Consider the following 24,774-nt stretch of genomic DNA (forward strand, 5'->3'; position numbering starts at 1 on the left):
GAGCTCTGTTAGGCATCCCACCGCATGTTTCAACCACACCACACAGCCTAAAATATGTCTTATGACCCTCATCTTACCCCGTCTGACGGGTCATTGGCTGATGTTTAGCGTGCCGACTACACCGACACGCACTGACACACACAGACGCAATGTACCGACCACGCGTTGACAGTTCTGGAAGTTGATAAACGGCAGCCTACTTTCCCGTGATATAAACGGACGGGTGTCGGTTTTCACAGTTCACGTCAGTCAATGAATTAACGTTTATCCTCACAAAATCACACTCGGCCAATTTTATCAAAGTCGCGCGGACCGAGAGGCATCTACGATTAGCGTTTTGAGAAATGCACTTCACTGCGTTAGTATCGGTGTCTGAACGCGGAAGGAAGCGTCTAAAACGTAGCTCTACCATCAATTAGTGCCAGACAGCATCACATCGACGTACGTGATTATTTCACTGAACACTGCGCTGAATATTTTTTGGGGGTAATGTAATTATTGAATGGTCATACCCCCTGTGGCTGGCACTGTGACCTACAAACGCGCTAGCCTGAGTAGCTCAGCGGCGCCGGGCCCTCCGGGGCTCCCGGACCGGATCAGCAGATCAAAGTTAAAAAACGGCGGGAGGGACCTGGATGTATGCGCGTGTCATAAAAAGGTATTTATAGATGGCCCCAGGCCAGGGCTGGCAGCCAAGGCCTGCTTCACCTCCTTTCATGGAAACTCATTTCACCTAGCGCAGGAACGCAGAGGCGACAGGGAGCCGAAGCCGGAGACGCGGTGGTTCCGGCCCCTCGCGTGCATGACAACACCGCTCAATCGGCCGATAGGCCCACGCAGCCGACGGATCTCGTGTTCTCTCTTTTTGTGCAGAAATGAAAGGTTTCGTACTCGGGAAGTATTTTAGCATTTTTTTTTTTTACTTAAAAAAAGTACAGAAAAAGACGTTCTACAAATAAGAACCGGACATACTCATGGTTTCATTTTCATAGGCTGCTGATCTCCTTTTTGACAATTACAGCAGAAACGCAACAAAAAAAACGGAACAGGAAATATTCATAGTTTCATTTTCCAAGGCAGTTGATCTCTGATAATTACCGCAGAGACACCAAATATAAAAATAAAAGAATCCTGACGAAGCAGGGCGGTTCCATTAGGCCTGAGGGCGGGGGGGTGGAGGGGGGTGAGGGTACATGGTTTGGGGCAGCACACTCTCTCTCTGGGGCGGGGGCGGGGCAGCAGAGGGCAGGGTTTCACAGCCTAAGGCCCCTCCTCCTCTCCACTGTCGTCACTGTCACTGTCTCTGCCCGGGTGCTCAGGCATCTTTGAGTGCTCCTGCTGATCCTCCTCAGGCTGCTCCTGCTCCTTCTGCTGCTGCTGCTCCTGCTGCTGCTCCATCGGCTCTTCAGCCGGCTGCTCTGCGCTCTTCTGCGGCTCCTGATCTGCGCTGGGCGTCTGCTCCATCGGCTCTGGCTGCGTCTGCGCATCCCCGGCTGCTCCGTCTGCGCTGGATGCGGCCACTGCATTGGCTGCGCTGGGTGTGCTGGATGCGCCGGCAGCTCTGTCCACAGCGTCTGCACCGGCTGCAGCGTCTGCACCGGCTGCACCGGCTGCACCGGCTGCAGCGTCTGCAGCGTCTGCACCGGCTGCACCGGCTGCAGCCTTCACTTGGGCTGGGGGCGGGAGCAACTTCTGCTGCTGCTGCTGTAGAGGAAAGGAGGGAGGGATGGTAAAAGAGGGGAAGAAAGGGAGAGGTAGAAAGAGTGGGAGAAAGTAGGAGGGAGAGGTGAGAGAGGGAGGGAGGGAGAGAGGGAGACGGGGGAGGGGGAGAGGGAGAGGGGGAGGGTTATGTTACCAGTAGAAGTTCATTTAAACAAGAAACAGAAGCTGAGCATGACCCTAAACTCTGGAGGAATTCTCAAGGCAGAAGCATCTCAGGTGAGTGATTAAGAAGCAGGAGCTCCAGCCTGCAGGCCCAGCTGAGTGAGGTGCCACACTGCCGTTGTGCAGCCAGGACCTCTGGCCCCTAAATGAGACCCCGTCAAGCAGACCCATTTCATTCACAATTTAATCAAGTCCCTGTGAATGCATGCGCAAATGAGCACACGCACGCACAAACAGATGTGCACACACACACGCACGCACGCACGCAGACAGACAGACAGACAGACAGACAGACAGACAGACAGACAGACAGACAGACAGACAGACAGACAGACAGACAGACAGAGAGAGAGAGAGAGAGAGAGAGAGAGAGAGAGAGACAGACAGAGAGACAGACACAGACAGAGACAGAGAGAGACAGAGAGAGACAGAGAGAGAGAGAGAGAGAGAGAGAGAGAGAGAGACAGACAGAGAGACAGAGAGAGAGACAGACAGACAGACAGACAGACAGACAGACAGACAGACAGACAATGCTGCGAAGGGAACGGCAAGGGAACTGTGCTATACCTCTAACATTTCACCCCCACCCTGACCCTCAATGCTTTACTCCAGCACAGCCACCTTGAATAAAACAACCTTCTCATGTAAAATCACAAGTTCATGGCCAGTCAAGTTCCAGAATGCAGAACCAAAAATTCGGACCTATTTACAGCCCGGAATTAAACTTTAAAGATGGCAAGAATAAACCGAGTGCACTTTGACAGGTTAATAATGGAGGAATTTTGGGGGAGCTTGGAGGACGTTGAGCGGTGTTGTGGTGAATAGGCTAGCTTGGGTGATCTTGTGCGTGGTGTTGTGATGAGTGGGCAAGCTTGGGTGATTTCGTGAGCAGTGATGTGGTGGAGGGCTAGGGGGTGATTTTGTGAGCAGTGATGTGGTGGAGGGCTAGGGGGTGATTTTGTGAGCGGTGTTGTAGTCAGGGCTAGCGGGTGATTTTGTGAGTGGTGTTGTAGTGAGGGCTAGCGGGTGATTTTGTGAGTGGTGTTGTAGTGAGGGCTAGCGGGTGATTTTGTGAGTGGTGTTGTAGTCAGGGCTAGCGGGTGATTTTGTGAGTGGTGTTGTAGTCAGGGCTAGCGGGTGATTTTGTGAGCGGTGTTGTAGTCAGGGCTAGCGGGTGATTTTGTGAGTGGTGTTGTAGTGAGGGCTAGCGGGTGATTTTGTGAGCGGTGTTGTAGTGAGGGCTAGCGGGTGATTTTGTGAGTGGTGTTGTAGTCAGGGCTAGTGGGTGATTTTGTGTGTGGTGAAGGCTTACCTGTCTGTACTGCTGAGAACTCTGCATCATGTGCATGTACATGTTGTATGCCAGGTTGGCCATCTCCGGCATGTTCTTGATCACCTGACTGGGGTGGGCGGAGCGTGTTTCCAACTACAGACAGGGGAGAATGAGCAATCCCATTAGGCCTTGCTCCCGGTCACATGACCAAACCACCATCGACAGCAGCTCTGCTGTCAGCTAATGAGCTTTTGATAGATGTGAATTGAATACAAATCTTTATTTGACATCATTGACTTGCCTTCAATTCACTATAAATTCTTAGTGAAAGAAATACTGTGGCCAGTGAATTTGTGCCAAGAGAGGATAAAAAAAAAAGAGAAGTTTTATTACCTGCCCCTTAAATTTACAGTGCTTCTCAATTGAGCGTAACTAATTGCTAAAATACTTGTTCTAGGCACCGCCGAACATCAAATTACCGTTCTACCGCCGAACATCAAATTACCGTTCTTCAATAACGCCAAATAGCGTCCTCCATTCACAATTCCTTAAACAGGCTCAAATGAATAGCAGCATAACTTACAGCACTCGCAGAAACACATTTATCATAAATGTCAGAGATAAAGAACTGATTCTTGCTAAGTGCTATAAAACCCAGTCAGGTATTCAAATCCAATTACATGAGCTCTACTCTGGTGGGAGAAACAGCACACGCACTGGTGCACTTGGCCCGGGTTCGAGAAAACGACAGTATTGGGTCTTTATCCAGCTTTACAGCACGAGCAGAGAGGAAATGAGACGTCATGTTCGCTGGGCTGAGTTAATGCTCCCTAAACAGAAGCCATTGGGGAAAATTACACTGGGCTCATTCCAATCCATTATTTTTCTCCCGTTTCCTTTTCTTATCCGCTTTTCTCGCCCCTAGCTCCACCCATCGGGAGAGGTTAGGAAACGACGAAAAAATAAATAAAAATAAATAAGTCAAAATGTGAATTAGGTAACTGGAAACCTCCAATCCAAATCCGGCCCTGGTTTTCTTTCCTGCCGGGCAATTAACCGAACAATTGGTGCTGCTGATTGGCCAGACTGTCATCACACCTGACTCCCAGGTTGAGGGAGGGTGGAGAAGCAGCAGTTCTTGGCCCTTGAGGAAAAGGGCTCCAGTGTATTAGGCTAGGGGAGGCAGGGTGAGGACACGCCGGTCTTACAGAGACACAGCCAAGACGAGCCTAACCCACAGCCTGCCGAGGGCGCAGAGAAGACTGGGGAAAGTGCAGAGCTTAGTCTAAAGAAAATACATCCTGCATACAATTATATTTACAGGTCTTTCCCCAAGAGACGGAACCTTTTTCTTTTTCTGTGTGTTGGTAGTCGAGGATGAGAAACTGCCTGAAAATGTTCATACTCCCAATTTAGTTTTGGCGGTAGAGCCTTTTCCCTTGCTGCAGTGATGAAAAACACACCACGGCAGGAATTGTGTCCATATCTTAATTTAAAAAAGCCCTAAATCTCTGTTAACAACTTTAAATGGCTCTACAGCCGAAACAAAATGGCATATGAAGCTCAAATGTTCGTGAGTCGGGCATCTCATCATTATCTTACAACACACGGTGAGTGGCAGAAGGTCACATGGCTGCCTGCCGCAGGGGACAGCGGTCATATGACCTGCACAAGCTTGTCATAGGCCATTTCATCACACGACTCATGGCAACGCGCAATTTCACAATCGGGGTTCTTCTTTTTGCCTTTAAACACAATAATATGGTTGTGCAATAGCTTTCTTGCCATCAAAATAAACACAATCATGCACCGTAAAATGTCCAATGTTAATGAATTAATCTCTTTGTATCGGAAGCAATGAAATACACAAAAAACCCTTCCAGTCCTCTTGGTTGGCTCAATAGCACCAGCCAAGATCAAATCGATCACAGAGAAGGATTTGAACCTGAAACAATCAGGTCTTTGAGCCGACGGCCTGTAGCGTAGTGGTTAAGGTACATGACCGGGACCCGTAAGGTCGGTGGTTCGATCCCTGGTGTAGCCACAATAACATCCGCACAGCTGTGGGGCCCTTGAGCAAGGCCCTTAACCCTGCATTGCTCCAGGGGAGGATTGTCTCCTGCTTAGTCTAATCAACTGTACGTCGCTCTGGATAAGAGCGTCTGTCAAATGCCATTAATGTAATGTAATGTAAGTACATATAGCCCACAAAGAGTTGATTTATCACTGAACATGTCACTGTGTGTTTTAGTGAGAGTGGCCCTCAGCACTGTGGCTCCAGGATGAGGGCAGGGGGGTCCCTCACCGGTCTCCCCGGGGTGTAGTACTCATCAGGCCGGATGTGCAGCTGCAGGGGCCGGGCGGTGAGCTGGGCGAAGGCGGGCGTCAGCTCGAAGCAGTTCTGGAAGAGCGAGACGCGGGCGAAGATGTACAGGCCGAGCCTGGCCCTCGACATGGCCACCACCAGCCTGCGAACGTCCCTGAGGGAGGGGGGGGGGGGGGGGGGGGGAAGGAGAGAGGGAGGCGTGCAGGAAGGTGAGGGGGAAATGAGAGAAGAGGGGAAAGGAGTCAAGTTATTTTCCGTCTTCATCCTCGGGAATTAAGGGATTAGCGGCGGGTTTTTCCGCAGTCAGGAATACTGTGCGTTTAGCATTTATAACCCGCTGCTTAAATAAGGGATTTCACTGGTCCCGCAGGCCCCCGGGGATATGCACATTAATGGAGGCAATCCGTTTCCTCTAACCAGCCCGGCTGATAAGACCGCGAGACTGAACCCAATCCAGGTCTAATTTTAAACCCGACGGCGGGCAGGCTCCTCCACGCACACGGAGATTCGACCTGCTCCCGCCTCACGCGGTCCTTCACGCGGTCCTTCACGCGGTCCTTCACGCGGTCCTTCACGCGGTCCTTCACGCGGTCCTTCACGCGGTCCTTCACGCGGTCCTTCACGCGGTCATTCCCCTCTTCACACGACTTTCCCTTGCACTTTGATATGACCCATATGTTGCCCGGCGTTTAAAAATAGACGCGAAACAGATGTTTTCCGACCGGGCTCCTCGGAAGAAAGGCGTAAAGAAACCTGTGTCTTTATTGGAGCGGCAGAAAACCTGCACAACACTCGACAAAGCAAACCCACAACCCCCATGTGCCCAACAGCTTACCCACAACCCCCATGTGCCCAACAGCTTACCCAAAAACCCATGTGCCCAACAGCTTACCCACAAACCCATGTGCCCAACAGCTTACCCACAAACCCATGTGCCCAACAGCTTACCCACAAACCCATGTGCCCAACAGCATACCCACAGCCCCCATGTGCCCAACAGCTTACCCACAACCCCCATGTGCCCAACAGCTTACCCACAACCCCCATGTGCCCAACAGTTTACCCACAAACCCATGTGCCCAACAGCTTACCCACAACCCCCATGTGCCCAGCAGCTTACCCACAAACCCATGCACCCAACAGCTTACCCACAAACCCATGCACCCAACAGCTTACCCACAAACCCATGTGCCCAACAGCTTACCCACAAACCCATGTGCCCAACAGCTTACCCACAAACCCATGTGCCCAGCAGCTTACCCACAAACCCATGTGCCCAGCAGCTTACCCACAAACCCATGTGCTGAAGAGCTTACCCACAAACCCATGTGCCCAACAGCTTACCCACAAACCCATGCGCCGAACAGCTTACCCACAAACCCATGCGCTGAAAAATGACAAGCACACACCTGCCTCCGTGCAGGTGAGCTGAAAGGAGCTCAGTCACCAGGAGACTTATGGGTAATGGGAGTCCACTCTTTCACACACTCCTGACAACAGCATTCACAGAACCCGTTAAGTGGGAACCTTTGCAAAAGGAAATAATTCCAAATTGTGATGCTGCAAAATAGTACTCTCTGGCACGCTATATGAGAGTTCGAGATTTGCTGGAGTCCGAGGTGAGCCAAGGGCAATGACATTATTTTAAATTTGAGGGTTATGGCATCAGAGAGCGTCGTCGCGGTAACCTGCTACGAGCTTTTGCCGCACTTCAGCGTGCTTACTAGCTGAGCTAACCCTGCTACATCTGCAATAGAACTGCTCGCTAAATCCCACCCCCTGAGAATAACAGGCCCGTAACCAGGCCGCTTCTGTTACACAGCAAAGGATGCTGGGGTTTCAGCTACAATCCTTAATCTGATGAACACATTCTAAAGACAGCGCATTCAGACTTGATTTAATTACACAATAAACTGATCTGCGGCTATTACACTTATAAAAAGAGGCTGCGTTTGCAAGGACAAGTTCTTGTTGTAGCCACACAGAGAACACGTGAAGCTTGTTTCTCTTATTTAAAAATAAATAAATGACTGAAAGAAGTTGGCGCTGTGGTCACATGCACATTCCTGACAGTTATGGGTATGCACTTTGCACTTTGTTGTACGTCGCTCTGGATAAGAGCGTCTGCTAAATGCCATTAATGTAATGTAATGTAATGTAACAGTCAACAGTTCTGTGCACCACTATGTATTCAGCATTGCAGGGAGACTGCACTGGGGCCACACGGGGCCACAAATGGGCTCTTAGGACAGGGACGGGAGGGGAAACAAACCACAGTTTGGCACTTACATCAAATATCTGTGGAGATAGTGCCGTTGGATGCCATCAGTAGAAGTGTTGGATGATGGGGTGTTGTGTATGAGAGGAAGCTCTGTGTGCGTGTGTGTGTGTGTGTGTGTGTGTGTGTGTGTGTGTGTGTGTGTGTGTGTGTGTGTGTGTGAGAGAGAGGGAGAGAGAGAGAGAGAGAGAGAGAGAGAGAAATCAAAGGAGACAGCGAATGCAGAAATGTTTTTATCGCGCCAATAAAGAAACTGAACGAGGGAGTGATAGAGAGGGGAACGCTGACAGAATCTGATGAGTCAGCTGCTTTCATCTCATAAGGACTTGATGAATGCAATCACAACTATACCAGTCATGACATTTTGCAAGTTTTACAAGAAAAAAATGACAAAATAAACAATAATAAAAGGAAAAACATCTCCCGGAGGTCGTGATAACTGCAGTCTGAAGATTAACATGATAGAATTCGGACATAAAACCGTATGGGAAAAGCATAGTTTACATCACTGTGTGCATCACAACAAAATTTCTATGCTAATTCGGTTGAGGCCGACGCAGTCAACAGGGCATTTCACTTTCTCTCTCACACCCATAAATAACCCCCCCCCCACCCCAAGACTGAGGGTTCTGTTCCCATACTGCTGTATTTCTGCAGTGTAAACACAGCCCAGGAGGACTGAATGCAGTCTAAGTGGGGGGGGTGGGTGAGGACTCTCACACACAAAGTGGAGACTTGCATGCCCATATTTGAACGCATTTTGGGGTCTCGACCAAGTTGAGGACGGCCAACAAGAGTAGAGAATAGTGATTCTGAGGAACATTACCCTTGTACTTAAGTTTTAGAGGAGAAGAGGACTAAACGTTCTCACAAACTGCCCTTGCGCCTAGTTTCTAGTTTGGCGGGAGGGGAGGATTTTAGTCAGTAGCCGCATGTGTGGCCGGAGCAGAAAGTGTGTCACGACTCGTCTCCTCTAACCCGGAGCGAACGGCCCCACCTGTCCACCGCAGAAAAACAACCTGAGGGATTAAACAGACGCGGTCTTCACAGAGCGAAAACGTGCCGCGCGATACCGGGGCGGAGGAGAAACGTAATCCGCCAAACGAAGAGCGGGGGCCGGGATGATTAATGCGGCGGGACTCGTAACGGAAACGCGGCAGACCGCCGAACGGCGCGACAGCTGTTCGGCAAGACGCGCCGGTAACCGGGGGACAGAGCCGTATCCGCGGAACCCCGCCCGCTCGGGGGGGGGTTTCAGGAAGGGCTTAGCGTCCGGGGGACGGTTCCCGGGCGCTTTAGCGACATTAGGCTAATAGAGCGCGGACACGAAACGCATCGAGTATTCATAAAGTTGAACGTTTCCAGACTTTGTTTTGAGCCTGAGTATTTAAGCCGGGCTGGGGACATTGTCAGGGCTTTCATAAACACATTTACTCAGGCGTGCGCAATACATCGGGCTGTATTAAGCACACTGAAATACGGCGGCCGTGTTTAGCTTGGTATTTAAAAATGCATTGTGTTTTTAAAAAAAAAACCTATCGGTATCAACTTAGCGAATGAATAATAGCCTTTCTGACAGCCTTCAGAGTGCATAAGCAAAAACTTCCATCCACATTGTGCGTTTTATATGAATCCGCTTTGATTTTTATTCTTCGTTCGGTATTTCAGCACAATATTTCCTTGCAAAGCATCACTAGAAGACAGACGGAAGGAAAAAAATCATAAAAACAAACTGATATTACTTCCTCTCTGTTGCACATGTCCACCAAGGACATCACTCACTTGAATTATCATTCTTGTCTCGAAATGGAAGCCTCTGGTTCTATGACTATGAGTTAACTTCTGAAGATGTCTTAATTATTTTTATTAAATATTTTTTTTATTTTTTTTTTATTTTTTATTTTTTTTAATTTTTTTTTTAAAATCCTTTCAAGTGTGACACTGACAAAGGGCCCTGAATATTCAAGTGTGTGTTGGCAGTGAAAAAAAAAAACTGCTGTTAATGCAACTGCTTACCTCAGGTGTCCTACGGCCTTGGTACGCACCAGCGACAGGATGATGTAGTCGTTCTGCTGGCCCTGGAACCTGTCCACAGTGGTCACCTAGGATGGAGAAGACACTGTGGTCACCTAAGAGAAGGCAGGTTACTCAGACCCACTGTGGTGACCTATCAGAAGGCAGGTTACTCAGACCCACAGTGGTCACCTATGAGAAGGCAGGTTACTCAGACCCACTGTGGTGACCCATCAGAAGGCAGGTTACTCAGACCCACAGTGGTCACCTATGAGAAGGCAGGTTACTCAGACCCACTGTGGAGACCTAAGAGAAGGCAGGTTACTCAGACCCATTGTGGTGACCTAGGAGAAGGCAGGTTACTCAGACCCACTGTGGTGACCTAGGAGAAGGCAGGTTACTCAGACCCACTATGGTGACCTATCAGAAGGCAGGTTACTCAGACCCACAGTGGTCACCTCTGAGAAGGCAGGTTACACAGACCCACTATGGAGACCTATCAGAAGGCAGGTTACACAGACCCACTATGGAGACCTATCAGAAGGCAGGTTACTCAGACCCACAGTGGTCACCTCTGAGAAGGCAGGTTACTCAGAACCATTATGGTGACCAGGGAGAAGGCAGGTTACTCAGACCCACTATGGTGACCTATGAGAAGGCAGGTTACTCAGACTCACTATGGTGACCTATGAGAAGGCAGGTTACTTAGACCCACAGCCACCAAAGCCCCAGTGTGTCTTGCTCGCGTGTGTGCTGAAGGGGATTTAGTTTAAATGTTTAAGACCGTGTTACTCTCGCGTATCCTCCGTCAGCGGATCGGGCTTGTTGTTGCCGTTATCATGGCGGGCCACATTGCCTGGAGGGGATAAGGCTTAAGGATATTTATCCAGCTGTTTACCTGAGTCTTCCAGGATCAGGATACAGTGGGGACAGATCAGGCCACTTCTACACCATTGGGGAATACTGAATTAAATCCCACTGCTTGCATTTTGGATAAAGAAAAAATGGCAAGACTGCACTACTTAGCTAGATTCCGGCGGACAAATAAAGCTGCAAACGTAACCTATATTTTTGCAACTCCTTCTCAAGAGAAAATGGCCTGCTGAGAAGCTGAACGGAGAAGCGTATATGAAACGAGATTTGTGATTGGGATCAATACGTTTTCACCGCTCGTGAGGGACATTCGTCTAAGACGAAGTGCCCATCGCTTTAAATAAATCATCGCCGGCAATTTCCACCGGTGCAATGCGCTGTTCATTGACATTAAGTCCCGCAAGCAGGCCTCCCGCATCTCTTATAGAGCGGAGAGGAGATGAGAAGAAGTAGAACAGCGCTTATTTGACGCTCCCCTGTTGCTATATGGAACAGGTGCAGCACCAGAAGCAATATGTCCTTTACATAGCGTGAGGCGCCTGGATCTGTCGGCACGGATACCTCAGCGATGCGTTCCGACATCGCCCCCCCTCCCCTCCCCCCACCCCATCCTCTCCCGACACGAGGCTCCGTTGCAGACTCCTCAACTCCGCAGGAGAATATGGAGCGCCATTTCCGCACGTCGCTTTGTTTCTCCATCACGGCAAGACGGTCACGTTCTTATTTTTAGCATTGGGGAAGAGCGATCGCAGTACCGCGTCTTCAGCATGCTGATAAGCCGCTCATTTGCATTGAGTCAGGGTATAGGTGATGTGGCGCGATATCTCCCTGCATATATTCATGAGCGTTAAAGACGCACTATTGATTATACCCTTTCGGAGCAAATACCATACGATAAGGAGTAAAACTGAGTGCTTATTCCCACTGTGCTACGCCCACACATCTGCACGGGGAAACTGGATAATAACTAAGCCAGGGAAACTACAACACAACACAACAGTCCCCTTGAATGCAGCACACCACTATAAAGGAGAGACGGAGAAACATAGACTCGCTATTCATTACATCGCTTCCCTCTCTGCCTCTTCTCTCATAGCCCGGCTAACAAACCTGACATGTTGTGTCTCGGCAGATGGTCACCATTTTTAAATATTTATGGTTGGATCTCTGCTCGTTGAGCGACTAGGCCGTTCTCCCTGCCTAATTTATGATGCGCGTACGCCTTAAGGCACCCAAGCCGCTAACTGCCACATTTTTCACTGGGCTCTTGAGCCTGTGTGTATGGAGACCCTGTCACTGAGACGCCCTGTGTCCCATGATCCCCCGCACTCCAGGGCCCGGGATCGCTCCACCGTTGGCCACTGAGCCAGTGCACTTCTCCCCCCATTTTAAAAGGTTTCACTTAGCCCTTTGAAGCGTAGGCTTTTTTTTGGAATGTTTTATTTAAAAAAAATTCTAATTCAGTGTTCTAGAACTACACCGCATACAATTATCACCGGTTATTGGTACATCAGCATTAGAATTCTCACTTAAGAACATTCTAAAAACATTTGTGACCTCACACCTTCAAGGGTTAAAGGTTCTATGTCGATGTTCTAGAACTCTGCTGCTTAAAATCACCAGTAGTGATCGTTACATGAGCATTAGAATGCAGTAAAGTACATTCTAATCACATGCTCGCGATCTCACGCGCTAAAGGGTTAAGCCGAGGTCCCTGCCCCTCGTCTCTCGCTCTGTACTGTCAGGGAAACCGGCAACACATCTCTGCCCCCCTCGCTCAGGGCAGTGCACTGGCTTCCAGGAAACCAGGCCACCCCTCCGGGAAACGAGACCATTGATTTCCAGCCCGGCTCCAGAAGCCCGATCCCATCTGCCCGTGGCTTTGTTGTGAATATGAAACAGGTGAGATTGATTAGCCTTATCACATTCATTCAGGGTTCTATCAATGTCAATTTAATTTCCCCCAGAACCATGCAGGGATCATCGCCACAAATTGAGCGGTAATGTGATTCCGCATTTCTTAAAGAGCCTGTTAAAGGCTATATTTAGTGCCACAAGAGCATTTGCGTTTTAATCTAGACTATTATTCTTCACAAATGTAACTGAAGAACATGTTATCTTATGTGCTCCATACCATTATGCATCAATATTTAGTTTTTCATTTCGATGAGAGGCCCAGTTACTAACATAGTTTACATTAGAATAATTTTTTTAGAACATTTAGTTTCAGTAGGTATGACTGCTTGTTGGATGAGGCCTAGCCAGCGTACACTAGACTGCCCTTCCTCCAGCTCAAAGGTCACCAGAGCCTCTCTCACTGCAGAGTCTATCTGCCCTTCACCTGGGAGAGGAGGAGGAGTGCAGCAGGGCCCGTTATCATAGGCTGTGGGATGAGGCCTACCCGGCTAACGCTAGCGTAGCGTGACCTTTCTCCAGCTCAGCGGATTAGAGACACTGCCCCTGGAGCTCTTCACCTAGGACAGGTGGAGCGGACAGCAGGTGTCAGCCATGAGGGCCGGCTCTACTGTGAGCGCCTGGGTCTCTGTGCCACAGGGCGCTCTCCTTTCACCCAAACTCCCCGGCACGACGCCGTCTTTACCGCTAACCTCATTTACCCGGGAACGGCGGGGGAAAACGAGCCGGCGGATAAACACCCCACCTGTTTCCACACTGGTGTCATTCTGTTTCCACACTGGTGTTATTCTCTGTCTCCACACTGGTGTTAATCTGTTTCTACACTGGTGTTTCTCTCTGTTTCCACACTGGTGTTAATCTCTGTTTCCACACTGGTGTTAATCTCTGTTTCCACACTGGCGTTTCTCTCTGTTTGTTTCCACACTGGTGTTATTCTCTGTCTGTTTCCACACTGGTGTTATTCTCTGTCTGTTTCCACACTGGTGTTATTCTCTGTCTCCACACTGGTGTTAATCTCTGTTTCTACACTGGTGTCACTCTCTGTTTCCACACTGGTGTTAATCTCTGTCTCCACACTGGTGTCACTCTCTGTTTCCACACTGGTGTCACTCTCTGTTTCCACACTGGTGTTACTCTCTATTTCCACACTGGTGTTATTCTCTGTTTCCACACTGGTGTTCTCCGTTTCTACACTGCTGTTATCCTCCTTCAGCTGGCTACACTTCAAAGACAGCGAGTGCTCTACTTAAGAGAGAATTCGATTCAGAGAGGAAAAACTACACCTACTCACCTCGATGTGGAACGCATGGAACTCAACGTAAATAGAGAAGACAGACAATAAGGGATAATATTCAAGGAAACGGAAGAGTATGCCATTGTAGAAAAATGAAACACTCCATTTTGTTCATTTATCAGCTATGAATTAGCATCGCGGACCGATAATGAACAGATCATTTAATTGCTGCAAACCCCAACTGTATGGTGATGCTGACGAAAATAGTGATGTCAGTCACGGTGATGAAATAACATGCCACGTTTAGACCAATGACTTGTGGAGTGCCACTGTTTGTGCTGGCGTGTTTACCTGCATGAATAGATGAAAATCTCTTATTTCGCGTGCAGAAGACATTTCAGTTTTCTTCACAAGTACAAGGAACACAGCGAGGGTTCACAAGTAAACCTATTTGCCTACAAGTAAGCCTCACTTCGATTTCTACAAGACTAATCATAATGGTACATAAAGAATCTATTAGACCAGCAGATGACACACCGAGACACAAAATGTGGCCAATGAAACACTCACCCACACATACATATGCATGTACAGTATGATATATACTGTACACCCGCATAAAATATTTATATTTAACAGAACGCTGTTGTAATCTGCGATGAAATTTCTGCAGCCTCATCTGAACACCATAAAAAGGGCTGAGCAGTGTAGATCACACAGAATGCAGCTCAGCTTTTTTTACAAATTGTGGCTGAGGTTTCAAAGCCAGCCTACAGTATTAGTGCAGTATATGTGCTTCAGGGGAAAGGAGAAAGCTATATAGAGAGCTGTAGAGACATTCAAGACTTCACCAAATCCCCTTCTGCCTTTCTGACTATTTAATATGGATGAACTTCTCATTTAAATTTTTATCCGAGTTGAGGCATCTTTCAAACAAATCAGTATGCTGAATGCAGGTTTGAGGAAGGGGGCTTACCTTATTGGGGTCATAGCATTTGGTTTTAGGTGGGGAGTGTACCATGTTGGGGTGGATAGATTTAGTTTGAGGAGGGATTTCACCATGTTGGGGTGGATAGATTTAGTGTGAGGAGGGGAGTTCACCATGTCGGGGTGGATAGATTTAGTTTGAGGAGGGATTTCACCATGTTGGGGTGGATAGATTTAGTGTGAGGAGGGGGATTACCATGTTGGGGTGGATAGATTTAGTTTGAGGAGGGATTTCACCATGTTGGGGTGGATAGATTTAGTGTGAGGAGGGGGATTACCATGTTGGGGTGGATAGATTTAGTTTGAGGAGGGGAGTTCACCATGTCGGGGTGGATAGATTTAGTTTGAGGAGGGATTTCACCATGTTGGAGTGGATAGATTTAGTGCGAGGAGGGGGATTACCATGTTGGGGTGGATAGATTTAGCATGAGGATGGAGCTCACCTTGTTGGGTTGGCCAAAGAAGGGGTTGTTGGCACAGCGCTGGTTGATGACGTCTCGGATCAGGTGCTTCTGCCCGTTGTAGGTGGTGAGGATGCTGATCCTATCGGAGGGGTACCCCAGCAAACGCATGTACATGTAGAGGGCAACGGCATACTCAGCCTCGCCCAGGTTCTGCAGTCAAAGGAGAGAGCACACCATGGGTCACATCCACATCACATTCAACAACACAAAGGCTATTTCACACAATAAATGTGCAGACATTTGTTTTTAGACATACAGGAATCATGTTTTAAGACCTAAGATATAAAACGGCGGTCAATTGTATATCATATAATAATTAAGTGAATTTGGAGACCATAGATAAGTGTGTCGGTTGTCTAAAGGTATACTGTAAAACGTTTTCCGCTTGTTTTTCCAGTGTGGTAGTTTGAGGTTAAAATATATTTATTAAAAAAAAAACCCAAACTAATTAAGGGGTTAATACAGCACAGCGGGCAATGAGGCATATGGAGCCGCTCCTTTGTCCTGTAAAACCCGGCTTGGCTCTGAGACACATTAACTGGGCTCCTAGACACATTAACTAGGCTCCAGGCCCGCGGGCTAGGAAAACCGTTTCCTCCGAAACGCAAACCCACTTTCCGCAGGGCCGGGCGCCAACAAAACCCAACACTTCCCGGGGGGTTCCGATCGCGCCCCGGCTGAACGGAGCTTCGAATTCTCCGGCACGCCGCTTTAAGACCGCGCACATCCGGGGGAGCGAATATTACGGCTTTCCATCAGCGTGGGAACAAACAGGGATTCCATCTGGCTAACCGCTGAGAGGAGTAATTACAGGCACAAAAAGGACATTCACGAACTCCCGTTACGGCGCTCTACTCCGGGAGCTGAGAGATGGGTCTTCCAGCCGCACGAGCTCCCCGGCCCATAGACGCGGCGAGGAGGGGGGGAGCGCATGAATGGCATTATGCGCGTTTCCTGCGCGTTAATTTCAGCGAATGAGCACGGGTGAATGCGAGGAGGCGGGCCTTCTTGACGCCTTTCGCGGCTACACCCCGACGCTCAGCCGGCCTGCAGCTGAACCGCGTAACCGTCTATTCCACGGTGACTGGGACAATAACGGGAGAGGAAAGTGGGGTCTGGTGTCACTTCTGAACGAATAAAGATCGCACGGCCGCCTCTCGGAAGCGCTCGAGTGCTTCGGACAAAATGGCCGACGGGCCGGGGCGAAGACGTTCTGCGCCTGCGACAAAGGCTTCACTTTCACCTCATAAATGAATAACCCACCCAGCCAACACCTAATTCCTCAGTGCGCATTGTGAGAAAATAATGTCGTGTCATCTACGTCCTGGGTTATTTGTGGCCCATGTTGTCTGAGCCTATATTGTCAGTACTGGGTTGTTGTTTTTTTTGGCCTGGATTGTGCAACTGCTTGTTTTACTGTAACCATGGTCGATCCACCTCCATCCACCTCCATCCATATCCATCCCCACCCATCTCCACCCATCCCCACCCATCTCCACCCATCTCTACCCATCTCTACCCATCTCCACCCATCCCTACCATCTCTACCCATCCCCACCCATCTCTACCCATCTCTACCCATTCCCAGCCATCCCCACCCACCTCTACCAATCTCTACCCATCCCCACCCATCTCTACCCATCTCTACCCATCCCAATCCATCCACCCATCTCTACTCATCTCTACTCATCTCTACCCATCTCTACCCATCTCCACCCATCCAGTGCCCTCTCCAGACCGGGCTCTTCTCTGTGCGTCTGGCTGGAGTGCTCTGCCCTGGTTTAAGGCCAGAGGCCGTGCCTCAGCCGCCTCCTTCCCAGAACCCCCCACTGGAGCTACAGTCACACTTCAGAGCCGCCTGCCCTCCAAATGTCACAAAAAAGGCCCAAACACCATGTTTTATTCATGAGCTCCTCAATTAAACCCCAGTAAAGCTTCTCATTAATTCTTGCAGTAATAATTTACAGAAACAATCTCTGTGCTTTATGGCCAGATGCGTCAGAAACAGCACTGGGGGGGTGGGGGGAGTTTTATACCCACTACTTTACCTGTATGAATTTGAAATAATTTAGTTAATAATCCACCAATTAGGCAGAAAATGTTGAGAAAATTCCTTGGGAATATGTAAACGCAAAGAAAATGATTTACATACGGTTAATGTTATAAGTTGCCAGAAGGCAGAATCTGTACACTTAGTTCAGTACCCAGCGAGAGACAACCGCTTCTGTCACAGTGGCAATGAAGGTCATGGCCAATAATGTGCGCGGTTAATGTGTACGGTCACATATTAAACCTGCTTTAACCACAGCGCAAATCAGCCATTCAGTCTTTCCGCATTCTCAAAGCTTATGTAATGGCCTAACAGCCACTAAACATGCCCCCGTCGCACACACGCACACGTGCGCACACGCACACCAGAGCTGACATCCCGATGCCTTTTTGGCCTCTGTTTCACGTTGTCTTATACAAATCGGACCCAGCGTGTGGAGACGCGGTAGAAGACATCCTGGTAACCATGGAGACGGCGCCGTCTTAAAGCATCGTGTCACTTTGAGCGTAACGACAGAGGACTGGCATGTGATGGGCAACACACAGGCCAAGGTTTGGGGGGCGGGGGGGGAAGCCCTGTGTCCTTCCACAGGGAAGAAGGGGTTAATCGGTGCCCAGCGCCACACGAGAGCCTGAATCAACAGTGAGCTCATTACTGGACCCGGGTGAGTGCACATGCACAGCCCACTCCGTCTACAAACACAACCCCTATCCCTATTAGGAAACTACACAAGAGTCTATAAATTAACTGCATGGATGCATTTAACCCTTTAAGATGCAATCACAAATATGCAATTGTATTGCATTGTATGCAATCACATTTGTAATTAGAATGTTCTGAACAGAGCATTCCAATGCTGATGTAACAATCAGTACTTGTTAAGCAGTGGAGTTCTGGAACACCGACTTAGAATTGTGAAATAAACATTCCGAAATCCTACTCTTGAAATCCTTTAACAGGGAGAGAGAAGCACACCCACTCAGCGACTAACGGTGGAGTGATCCCTGAAAAACCTACTCTACACAGGGTTAATAAATGGCGTTTTGAGTGGAGCTGTTCCCTTTAGAGCTCTTTTTAAATAAAGCCCAGATGAAGATTAAAGAGAGCAGGGCTGAATGCGACGTGGGGTGACAAAGTGGCGGTGATATCCCCCCCCCCCCCTCCCTTTGTGCAGCAGACAGCAGTGATACACCGCCCGGCCCTGGTAGCCACAGCTGCCGCTAGCATTTATAACACTCCCTTCCTCTACAGGGACCCGTTCGCTGTGCCAGGGAGCGTTTCGGAGGGAGAAGGAATTCGGGAGACGTGCGATTGTTCCCCCGAGGGCGCCTGCCGGCCGCCAAGAAGCGGTGTGTCGGGTCTCATGTGACCTGGGCAGAGACGCATGACGAACATGCTCCCACTTAGGACAAAGAGCAGCTTCAGAAAAGTCACAAAAACCGAGGAGGGACAGGCTCAATGCGTTCCCATGACACACAGACCCTCACCCCCATTCACTCAGTGCTGTAAAAAAGCCAGCTAGTTAAGACATCGTATAAACGTGTCAGGAATCCATTATAGTTAAATGCGAATGAATGCATACATGACGCGCGCTGCGTGAGGCGTACCTGGTAGAAGTAGGGGTTGGGCTCCGACTCGCCCACTCCGTTGAAGTCCTCCACGTTGACGAGCTGGAAGTCGTAGGCCAGGCCCGGGTTGGGGGCGCGGAACTCGGGCAGCAGCTGGACGTGAGGGAGGTTCCCCAGCTGCTTGTAGCGCCAGTTGTACAGGTTACAGAGGCTGGGGGACGGACACAGGCAGGTCAGCTACATTAACCCTTTGAAGAGCAGGCTTTTTGGAATGTTTTTTGAAGATTCTAAGTCAGTGTTCTAGAACTCCGTTGCTTTCACTTACCAGTAGTGATTGTGACATCAGCATGAGAATGCTCAGCCATGAACATTCCAATCACATATTTAACACCTTAAAAGAGGGATCAAGCCTGGCCCTCAAATCCAAATCCAGCCCTGGTTTTGTTTTCTCCTGGTAACTGAGCAATTGGTGCTACTGATTGGCCAGACTGACTGTCTTCACACCTGACTCCCAGGTAAAGGGAGGTTGGAAAACCAGCAATTCTCAGCCATCGGGGGACGCAATTTGACGATCCCTTGACCAAAGGGTTAGCCTGAACCCAGTGCCACACAGAACCTCCCACAAACTCCCCTGGGTGTGACGGGGGGGAAAGAGGCGGGGCCCCACCTGGCGCGGGCCCGGCCCTGGGCGTCCAGGTCCACCGTGGGCACGCCCAGACGCACGAAGCGGGTGAACAGAGACTGCTCCATGTTGGAGTACTTCTGGAAGGCCATGTTCTTGATGACGGGCGGGAGCTGGTGGTGGTCGCCGATCATGATCCAGCGCTTCAGGCGGCTGAAGCCGTCCGCCGGGTTCTGGGGAGCGGGGGCACCAAGAGGACAATAAATACTGGTCCACTAAGTATTTTAGGCTTGCAGCAAGACCTCATTAATGAATGTCTTAATTATACTGACACCAATTACACTGAGCCTTAGTGGTCATATACAATTACTCAGATATGCGTGCATACACAGATATGTACAGACAGACATACACAGATATAGACATGTACAGATATATTTAGATTTGTGTGTATGTGTGTATAACACAGATCCGTACAGACATAGACATACACATATATAGACATGGAGAGATATATTAAGATATGCGTGTATGTGTGGATACAGATCTGTACAGACACAGACATACACAGATATACACATGTACAGATAAATTTAGATGCGCGTGTATGTGTGTATAACACAGATCGGTACAGACATGGACATACACAGATATAGTTTGGTAGATGTGCATGATACAGCATTCTGGCAGTGTCAAATGAATAACGCTCAGCCCTGAACTCTCAAAGGCAAAGAGCAGAAGCACACTGTGTGTTTTAGAGGAGACAGCAGGGACTGTGTGTGTGTGTGTGTGTGTGTGTGTGTGTGGGAGTGTGTGTATATGTTTATGCATGTGGTGTGTATATTGTGCGTGTGTGTGTGTGTGTGTGCATGTGTGTGGGTGTGTGGGCATGTATGTGTGTGGTTGCCTACGAATGTGTGTGTGTGTGCATGGTTGCCGATGAATGTGTGTGTGTCTGTGTGTGTGTGTGTGTGCGCATATATGTGTGGTTGCCAATGAATGTGTGTGTGAATGTTTATGCATGGCCGAATGTATGCTTACGCATGGGTATGCGTGTGTATGGTCATGCGTGTGTGTGTGTGTGTGTGTGTGTGTTTGCGTGCGTGTGTATGAGACAGGCGCCCTTCTCTTCCATAGCCGTAGCCCCGCTCCTCTCCCCATTCAGACGCTACATTCCGGTGGCCGTTGGAACTTTCAACGTTCTCAGCCGGTAATCCCTGAAGAAGCGCTCTCTCCCTCTCCGCGAGCGGGCGGGACATTAGCCCCGACTCACATTTCAGACATCTCTCACCAGCCCGAGTCGCACGCCATCTGCTTTCCGACTCTTATTACGTCCTCTTTCCTCTTCATTAGCCGGCCGGTGAACTCTCCGATAGCGTCTAATCAAATACCGCCGTTCTGAGGCGCGCGAAACGGCTTTTCCGCCACGCTCCGTCACCGCGGGGGGATACGGAGAACGGGTCGCCGTGGCGACGCCGGGACCCGACCCCCGGTCACGCTTTACCCACAAATCACCTGTGGTTCCACGGGGAGTTAATGGAGGGGAACGAGGAGGGCTTGTTCCCTAATGGTAATGTACTCTGGGGCGCGGTGGCTGGCATCGGCCAAGCTATCTTTCACACAAAGAAGCTGACAATTACATAAATGATGGCCAGGGAGCCCGGGGGGGGGGGGGGGGGTATTTTACAAAGCAGGATTACGGAGCTAGCTGGACAACTGGGGCACGCAAAACCCGGAATGGTTCTTTTTACTTCGGTCCACGTTCCAGATTTAGGAGGGTTCCGGGTTTTACTCAGCAGAGACATCAAGTTAACTACATTATCCTGCTCTGCTAAACAGGGCCCAGCCTTAGAGCAACACACGTCTGTAACAATCCTTGTAATATTCCTTTTTTTTTCCTCAATTCAATCAATTCCTAACCACACGGACACGTGTTCAAGGGGGCGAAATGGCTCAGGCAGTAAGAGCAGTCGTCTGGCAGTCGGAGGGTTGCCGGTTCGATCCCCCGCCCGGGCTGTGTCGAAGTGTCCCTGAGCAAGACACCTAACCCCCAAATGCTCCTGATGAGCTGGTTGGTGCCTTGCATGGCAGCCAATCGCCGTTGGTGTGTGTGTGTGTGTGTGTGTGTATGTGCGTGTGTGTGTGTGTGTGTGTGTGTGTGTGTGTGTATGAATGGGTGAATGAGAAGCATCAATTGTACAGTGTTTTGGATAAAGGCACTATATAAATGCCTCCCATTTACCATGTATATATTCCATAAAATTAATACAATTGTAAAAGCAAACCCACTGAAAGATTCGTTTCACGTGCACATTATATCGAGGAAGCCAGTGCCGCTGTAACTTATGTTCCGTGGTGTCTTTAAGCCTGACCTGACTAGATGTGATTGGCCAGAAGCCGTGACAGTGAGGTTTACCTGCAGTAAGAGGGGGATGAAGGTCTCGATCTCCAGGATCTGGGCGGACTCCTCCATTAGGATGTTATCATACTGGAAGAGACAAAGGCACAGTGACATCACGGGCGGGACAGCTGCACCCTATCGTAGCGAGTTGTTGGGGGGGTCTGTGTACACACAGAGCAGCTGTGACTGTGTGCTGCAGTCCTGGTCCTGTCAATCAAAGGTGGACCCCAGGACTGGTGCTCAACCATTACTGCCATTCTCAAGAGGTGATTTTGAGCACAAAATGGACATTTTATTTGTGTGTGTGCTAATATGCATGCGTGTGAGAGATAAGCATTCACGCGGTGTGGGCATGTCAGTTTGAGAGAGAGGGAGAGAGACACACAGACTGTCACATGCATCTCAATGCTTTTGAGTTTCAGAGCGAGAGGAAGTAATGCATCTCAATGCTTTGAATCTGAATCTGAGAGTGAGCAGTAATGTAATCTGAATGCTTTGGCAACACATACTTGTCATGCAAATAAAGCATATTCCAATTTGAGAGAGAGAGATGACAGAGAGAGGAGAAGGGAGAGCGGATAGAGAGCTTGAGAGAGGGCCAGGCTGACTGACCTTGAAGCCCAGCTCCACCAGGTCGTGGCGCTTGAGGGCGGCGTGGGTGCAGGTCATGGCGATGATCTTGGCCTCCTTCACCAGCAGGTACTTGGATCGGTCCAGACCGCTGCGGAGCAGCTCGAAGGCCCGGAACTCCTGAGGGACACAACCCAGAGGTCCAGTATCATATCGGCTCTCTACCACCACCACGGTCACACGGACACTTACCAAAAAAAGCAAAAACAAATCCGTTATGTCAATGACCACCTGCGTCTGTGTATCTGTGTGTGTGTAGCTGTGTGTGTGTGTGTGTGTATAAAATAAAATAAGAAATCCAGTTCACATATGTGCTGAACGAAAATAAAAACATTACAAACACAGGAAGAGAGGACAGAGTATCGGTTTAACAATTACCAGCCTGACATCACGATCGCATTGACACATTAAGCTCCTCGATAAACATAAGCCAACATAACAGCCTTCCACTAAAATTTTTAATACCAAATTTAGTCACGATTTGTGTGCTGACATAATAAACACAGGCAGCAAGGTTGAGCTGTTCTTTTCTCAAAAACAGCTAATTATCTATGAGAGTAACTGAAACTCCTCAAATGAAACACTCTGCCCCCTTTGGGAATTCCAAGGCTTGGGTTTCTGCTCAGCAGAACTGTTTTCCGATTCATTAAGCTAACCCTCACATTTAAAAAAAGACAGTCACCCCGCCATTTTGGCTCTTACGGGCCACACGACCTGGCATTAGCGGTGTTGGCTTTCGCTCAATAGGCCCTTAGTGTGCAGATTCCCCTCCATTCAGCTCCTGAATTAGAAAGCGAGACGCGGCGGAGGATATCCGCGGGAGGATAGCGGCGCGCGGGGGTATCATGGCTCTAATAGAGGCAGAGCTTTCATCATAGCCGCCGCGCTAATGGATCCGCGCGACCGCGGCCAACCAGCGCGCTAATGGTGTCGCGCGACCGCGGCTAACCAGCGCGCTAATGGTGTCGCGCGACCGCGGCTAACCAGCGCGCTAATGGTGTTGCGCGACCGCGGCTAACCAGCGCGCTAATGGTGTTGCGCGACCGCGGCTAACCAGCGCGCTAATGGTGTTGCGCGACCGCGGCTAACCAGCGCGCTAATGGTGTTGCGCGACCGCGGCCAACCAGCGAGCGAGCTAATGGTGTCGCGCGACCGTGGCCAAACAGCGCGCTAATGGTGTCGCGCGACTGTGGCTAACCAGCGCGCTAATGGTGTTGCGCAACCGCGGCCAACCAGCGAGCTAATGGTGTCGCGCGACCGCGGCCAACCAGCGCGCTAATGGTGTCGCGCGACCGCGGCTAACCAGCGCGCTAATGGTGTTGCGCGACCGCGGCCAACCAGCGAGCTAATGGTGTCGCACGACCGGGCTGCGGTGCCGGAGAACACCGAGGGCGCTGGCGCATTAATATTTCACCGGTTACTATTCTAACATTAATATTAACCGCCGAGAAACATGCAGCATTTATGAGGTTATTTTTAACCCCGGTTCCTCGGTGGTTAAAGGGTGAGACGAGGCCCGGAGGCCTCCCGGGAGGACCGGAGGACTGAAAGAAATACGCCGCGGCTCCGCTCCGGGAAACTCGAGAGGGGACGGCGTCTGCTCCGTTTTGTCCCCGAACAAAACAAATGCAAGCTGGCTGCTTTGTGACTGCACCGATTCCAGTAAACCAATACCAAAGTCACTGTCCATAAAATATGCTACATGCATACAATTTTAACCTCGGGAATTTTAACCATTGTAGAATTGATATCCACGGGAAATGTTGTAACACGAGGCAGCCCCCTGACACAGCTATATCAGGACGGAAGATATATGAGATATACCACGGCTATCATGCGTGTTGTGATATTACCTCAAAGCAATGCCTTCTTTATTGCTTTCTGAGGCCTTCAGATTCATGGCATAAATCTGTAATGTTATTGTTATCTCTATATAAAGACAGGGCGGGCCGGGGGGAGGGGGAGGGGGCGGGGCGCACGGTGTGGGTATTTGCAGAACGCAGAGTGTGTGGCAGGAGGATAATCCTACATCTGCACCAGGAGACCAGTAACAGGGCTCAAAGTGTGTGCGTGTGTGTGCGTCCGGGTGTGTGTGTGTGTGTGTGTGTGTGTGTGTGTGTGTGTGTGCGTATGTGTGTGTGCGTCCGTGTGTGTGTGCGTCCGTGTGTGCCTATATGTGTGCGTGTGTGTATGCCTGTATGTGTGTGTCCGTGTGTGTGCGTATGTGTGTGTGTCTGTGCGTATGTGTGTGTCCGTG

At 49.6% G+C, this 24,774-nt stretch overlaps 1 protein-coding gene across 1 annotated transcript in view; it reads right to left on the minus strand.

Annotated features, from left to right (window-relative positions):
- Positions 1–899: 899 nt before the first annotated feature.
- The window catches only part of aqr (aquarius intron-binding spliceosomal factor), a 64,688-nt gene continuing 40,813 nt past the window's right edge, over positions 900–24,774 (minus strand). The window contains exons 28-36 of the mRNA XM_061243144.1: positions 22,500–22,637; positions 21,903–21,974; positions 19,532–19,719; positions 18,904–19,075; positions 15,226–15,396; positions 9,778–9,863; positions 5,463–5,637; positions 3,197–3,310; positions 900–1,704 (exon numbers count right to left, since the gene is read on the minus strand). Of these exons, the coding sequence (XP_061099128.1) occupies positions 1,261–1,704; positions 3,197–3,310; positions 5,463–5,637; positions 9,778–9,863; positions 15,226–15,396; positions 18,904–19,075; positions 19,532–19,719; positions 21,903–21,974; positions 22,500–22,637 (1,560 nt within the window). The 3' untranslated portion in view covers positions 900–1,260. The remainder of the gene's footprint in view (positions 1,705–3,196; positions 3,311–5,462; positions 5,638–9,777; positions 9,864–15,225; positions 15,397–18,903; positions 19,076–19,531; positions 19,720–21,902; positions 21,975–22,499; positions 22,638–24,774) is intronic.

Source organism: Conger conger, chromosome 1, assembly GCF_963514075.1.
Source record: "Conger conger chromosome 1, fConCon1.1, whole genome shotgun sequence".
Taxonomy (NCBI): domain Eukaryota; kingdom Metazoa; phylum Chordata; class Actinopteri; order Anguilliformes; family Congridae; genus Conger; species Conger conger.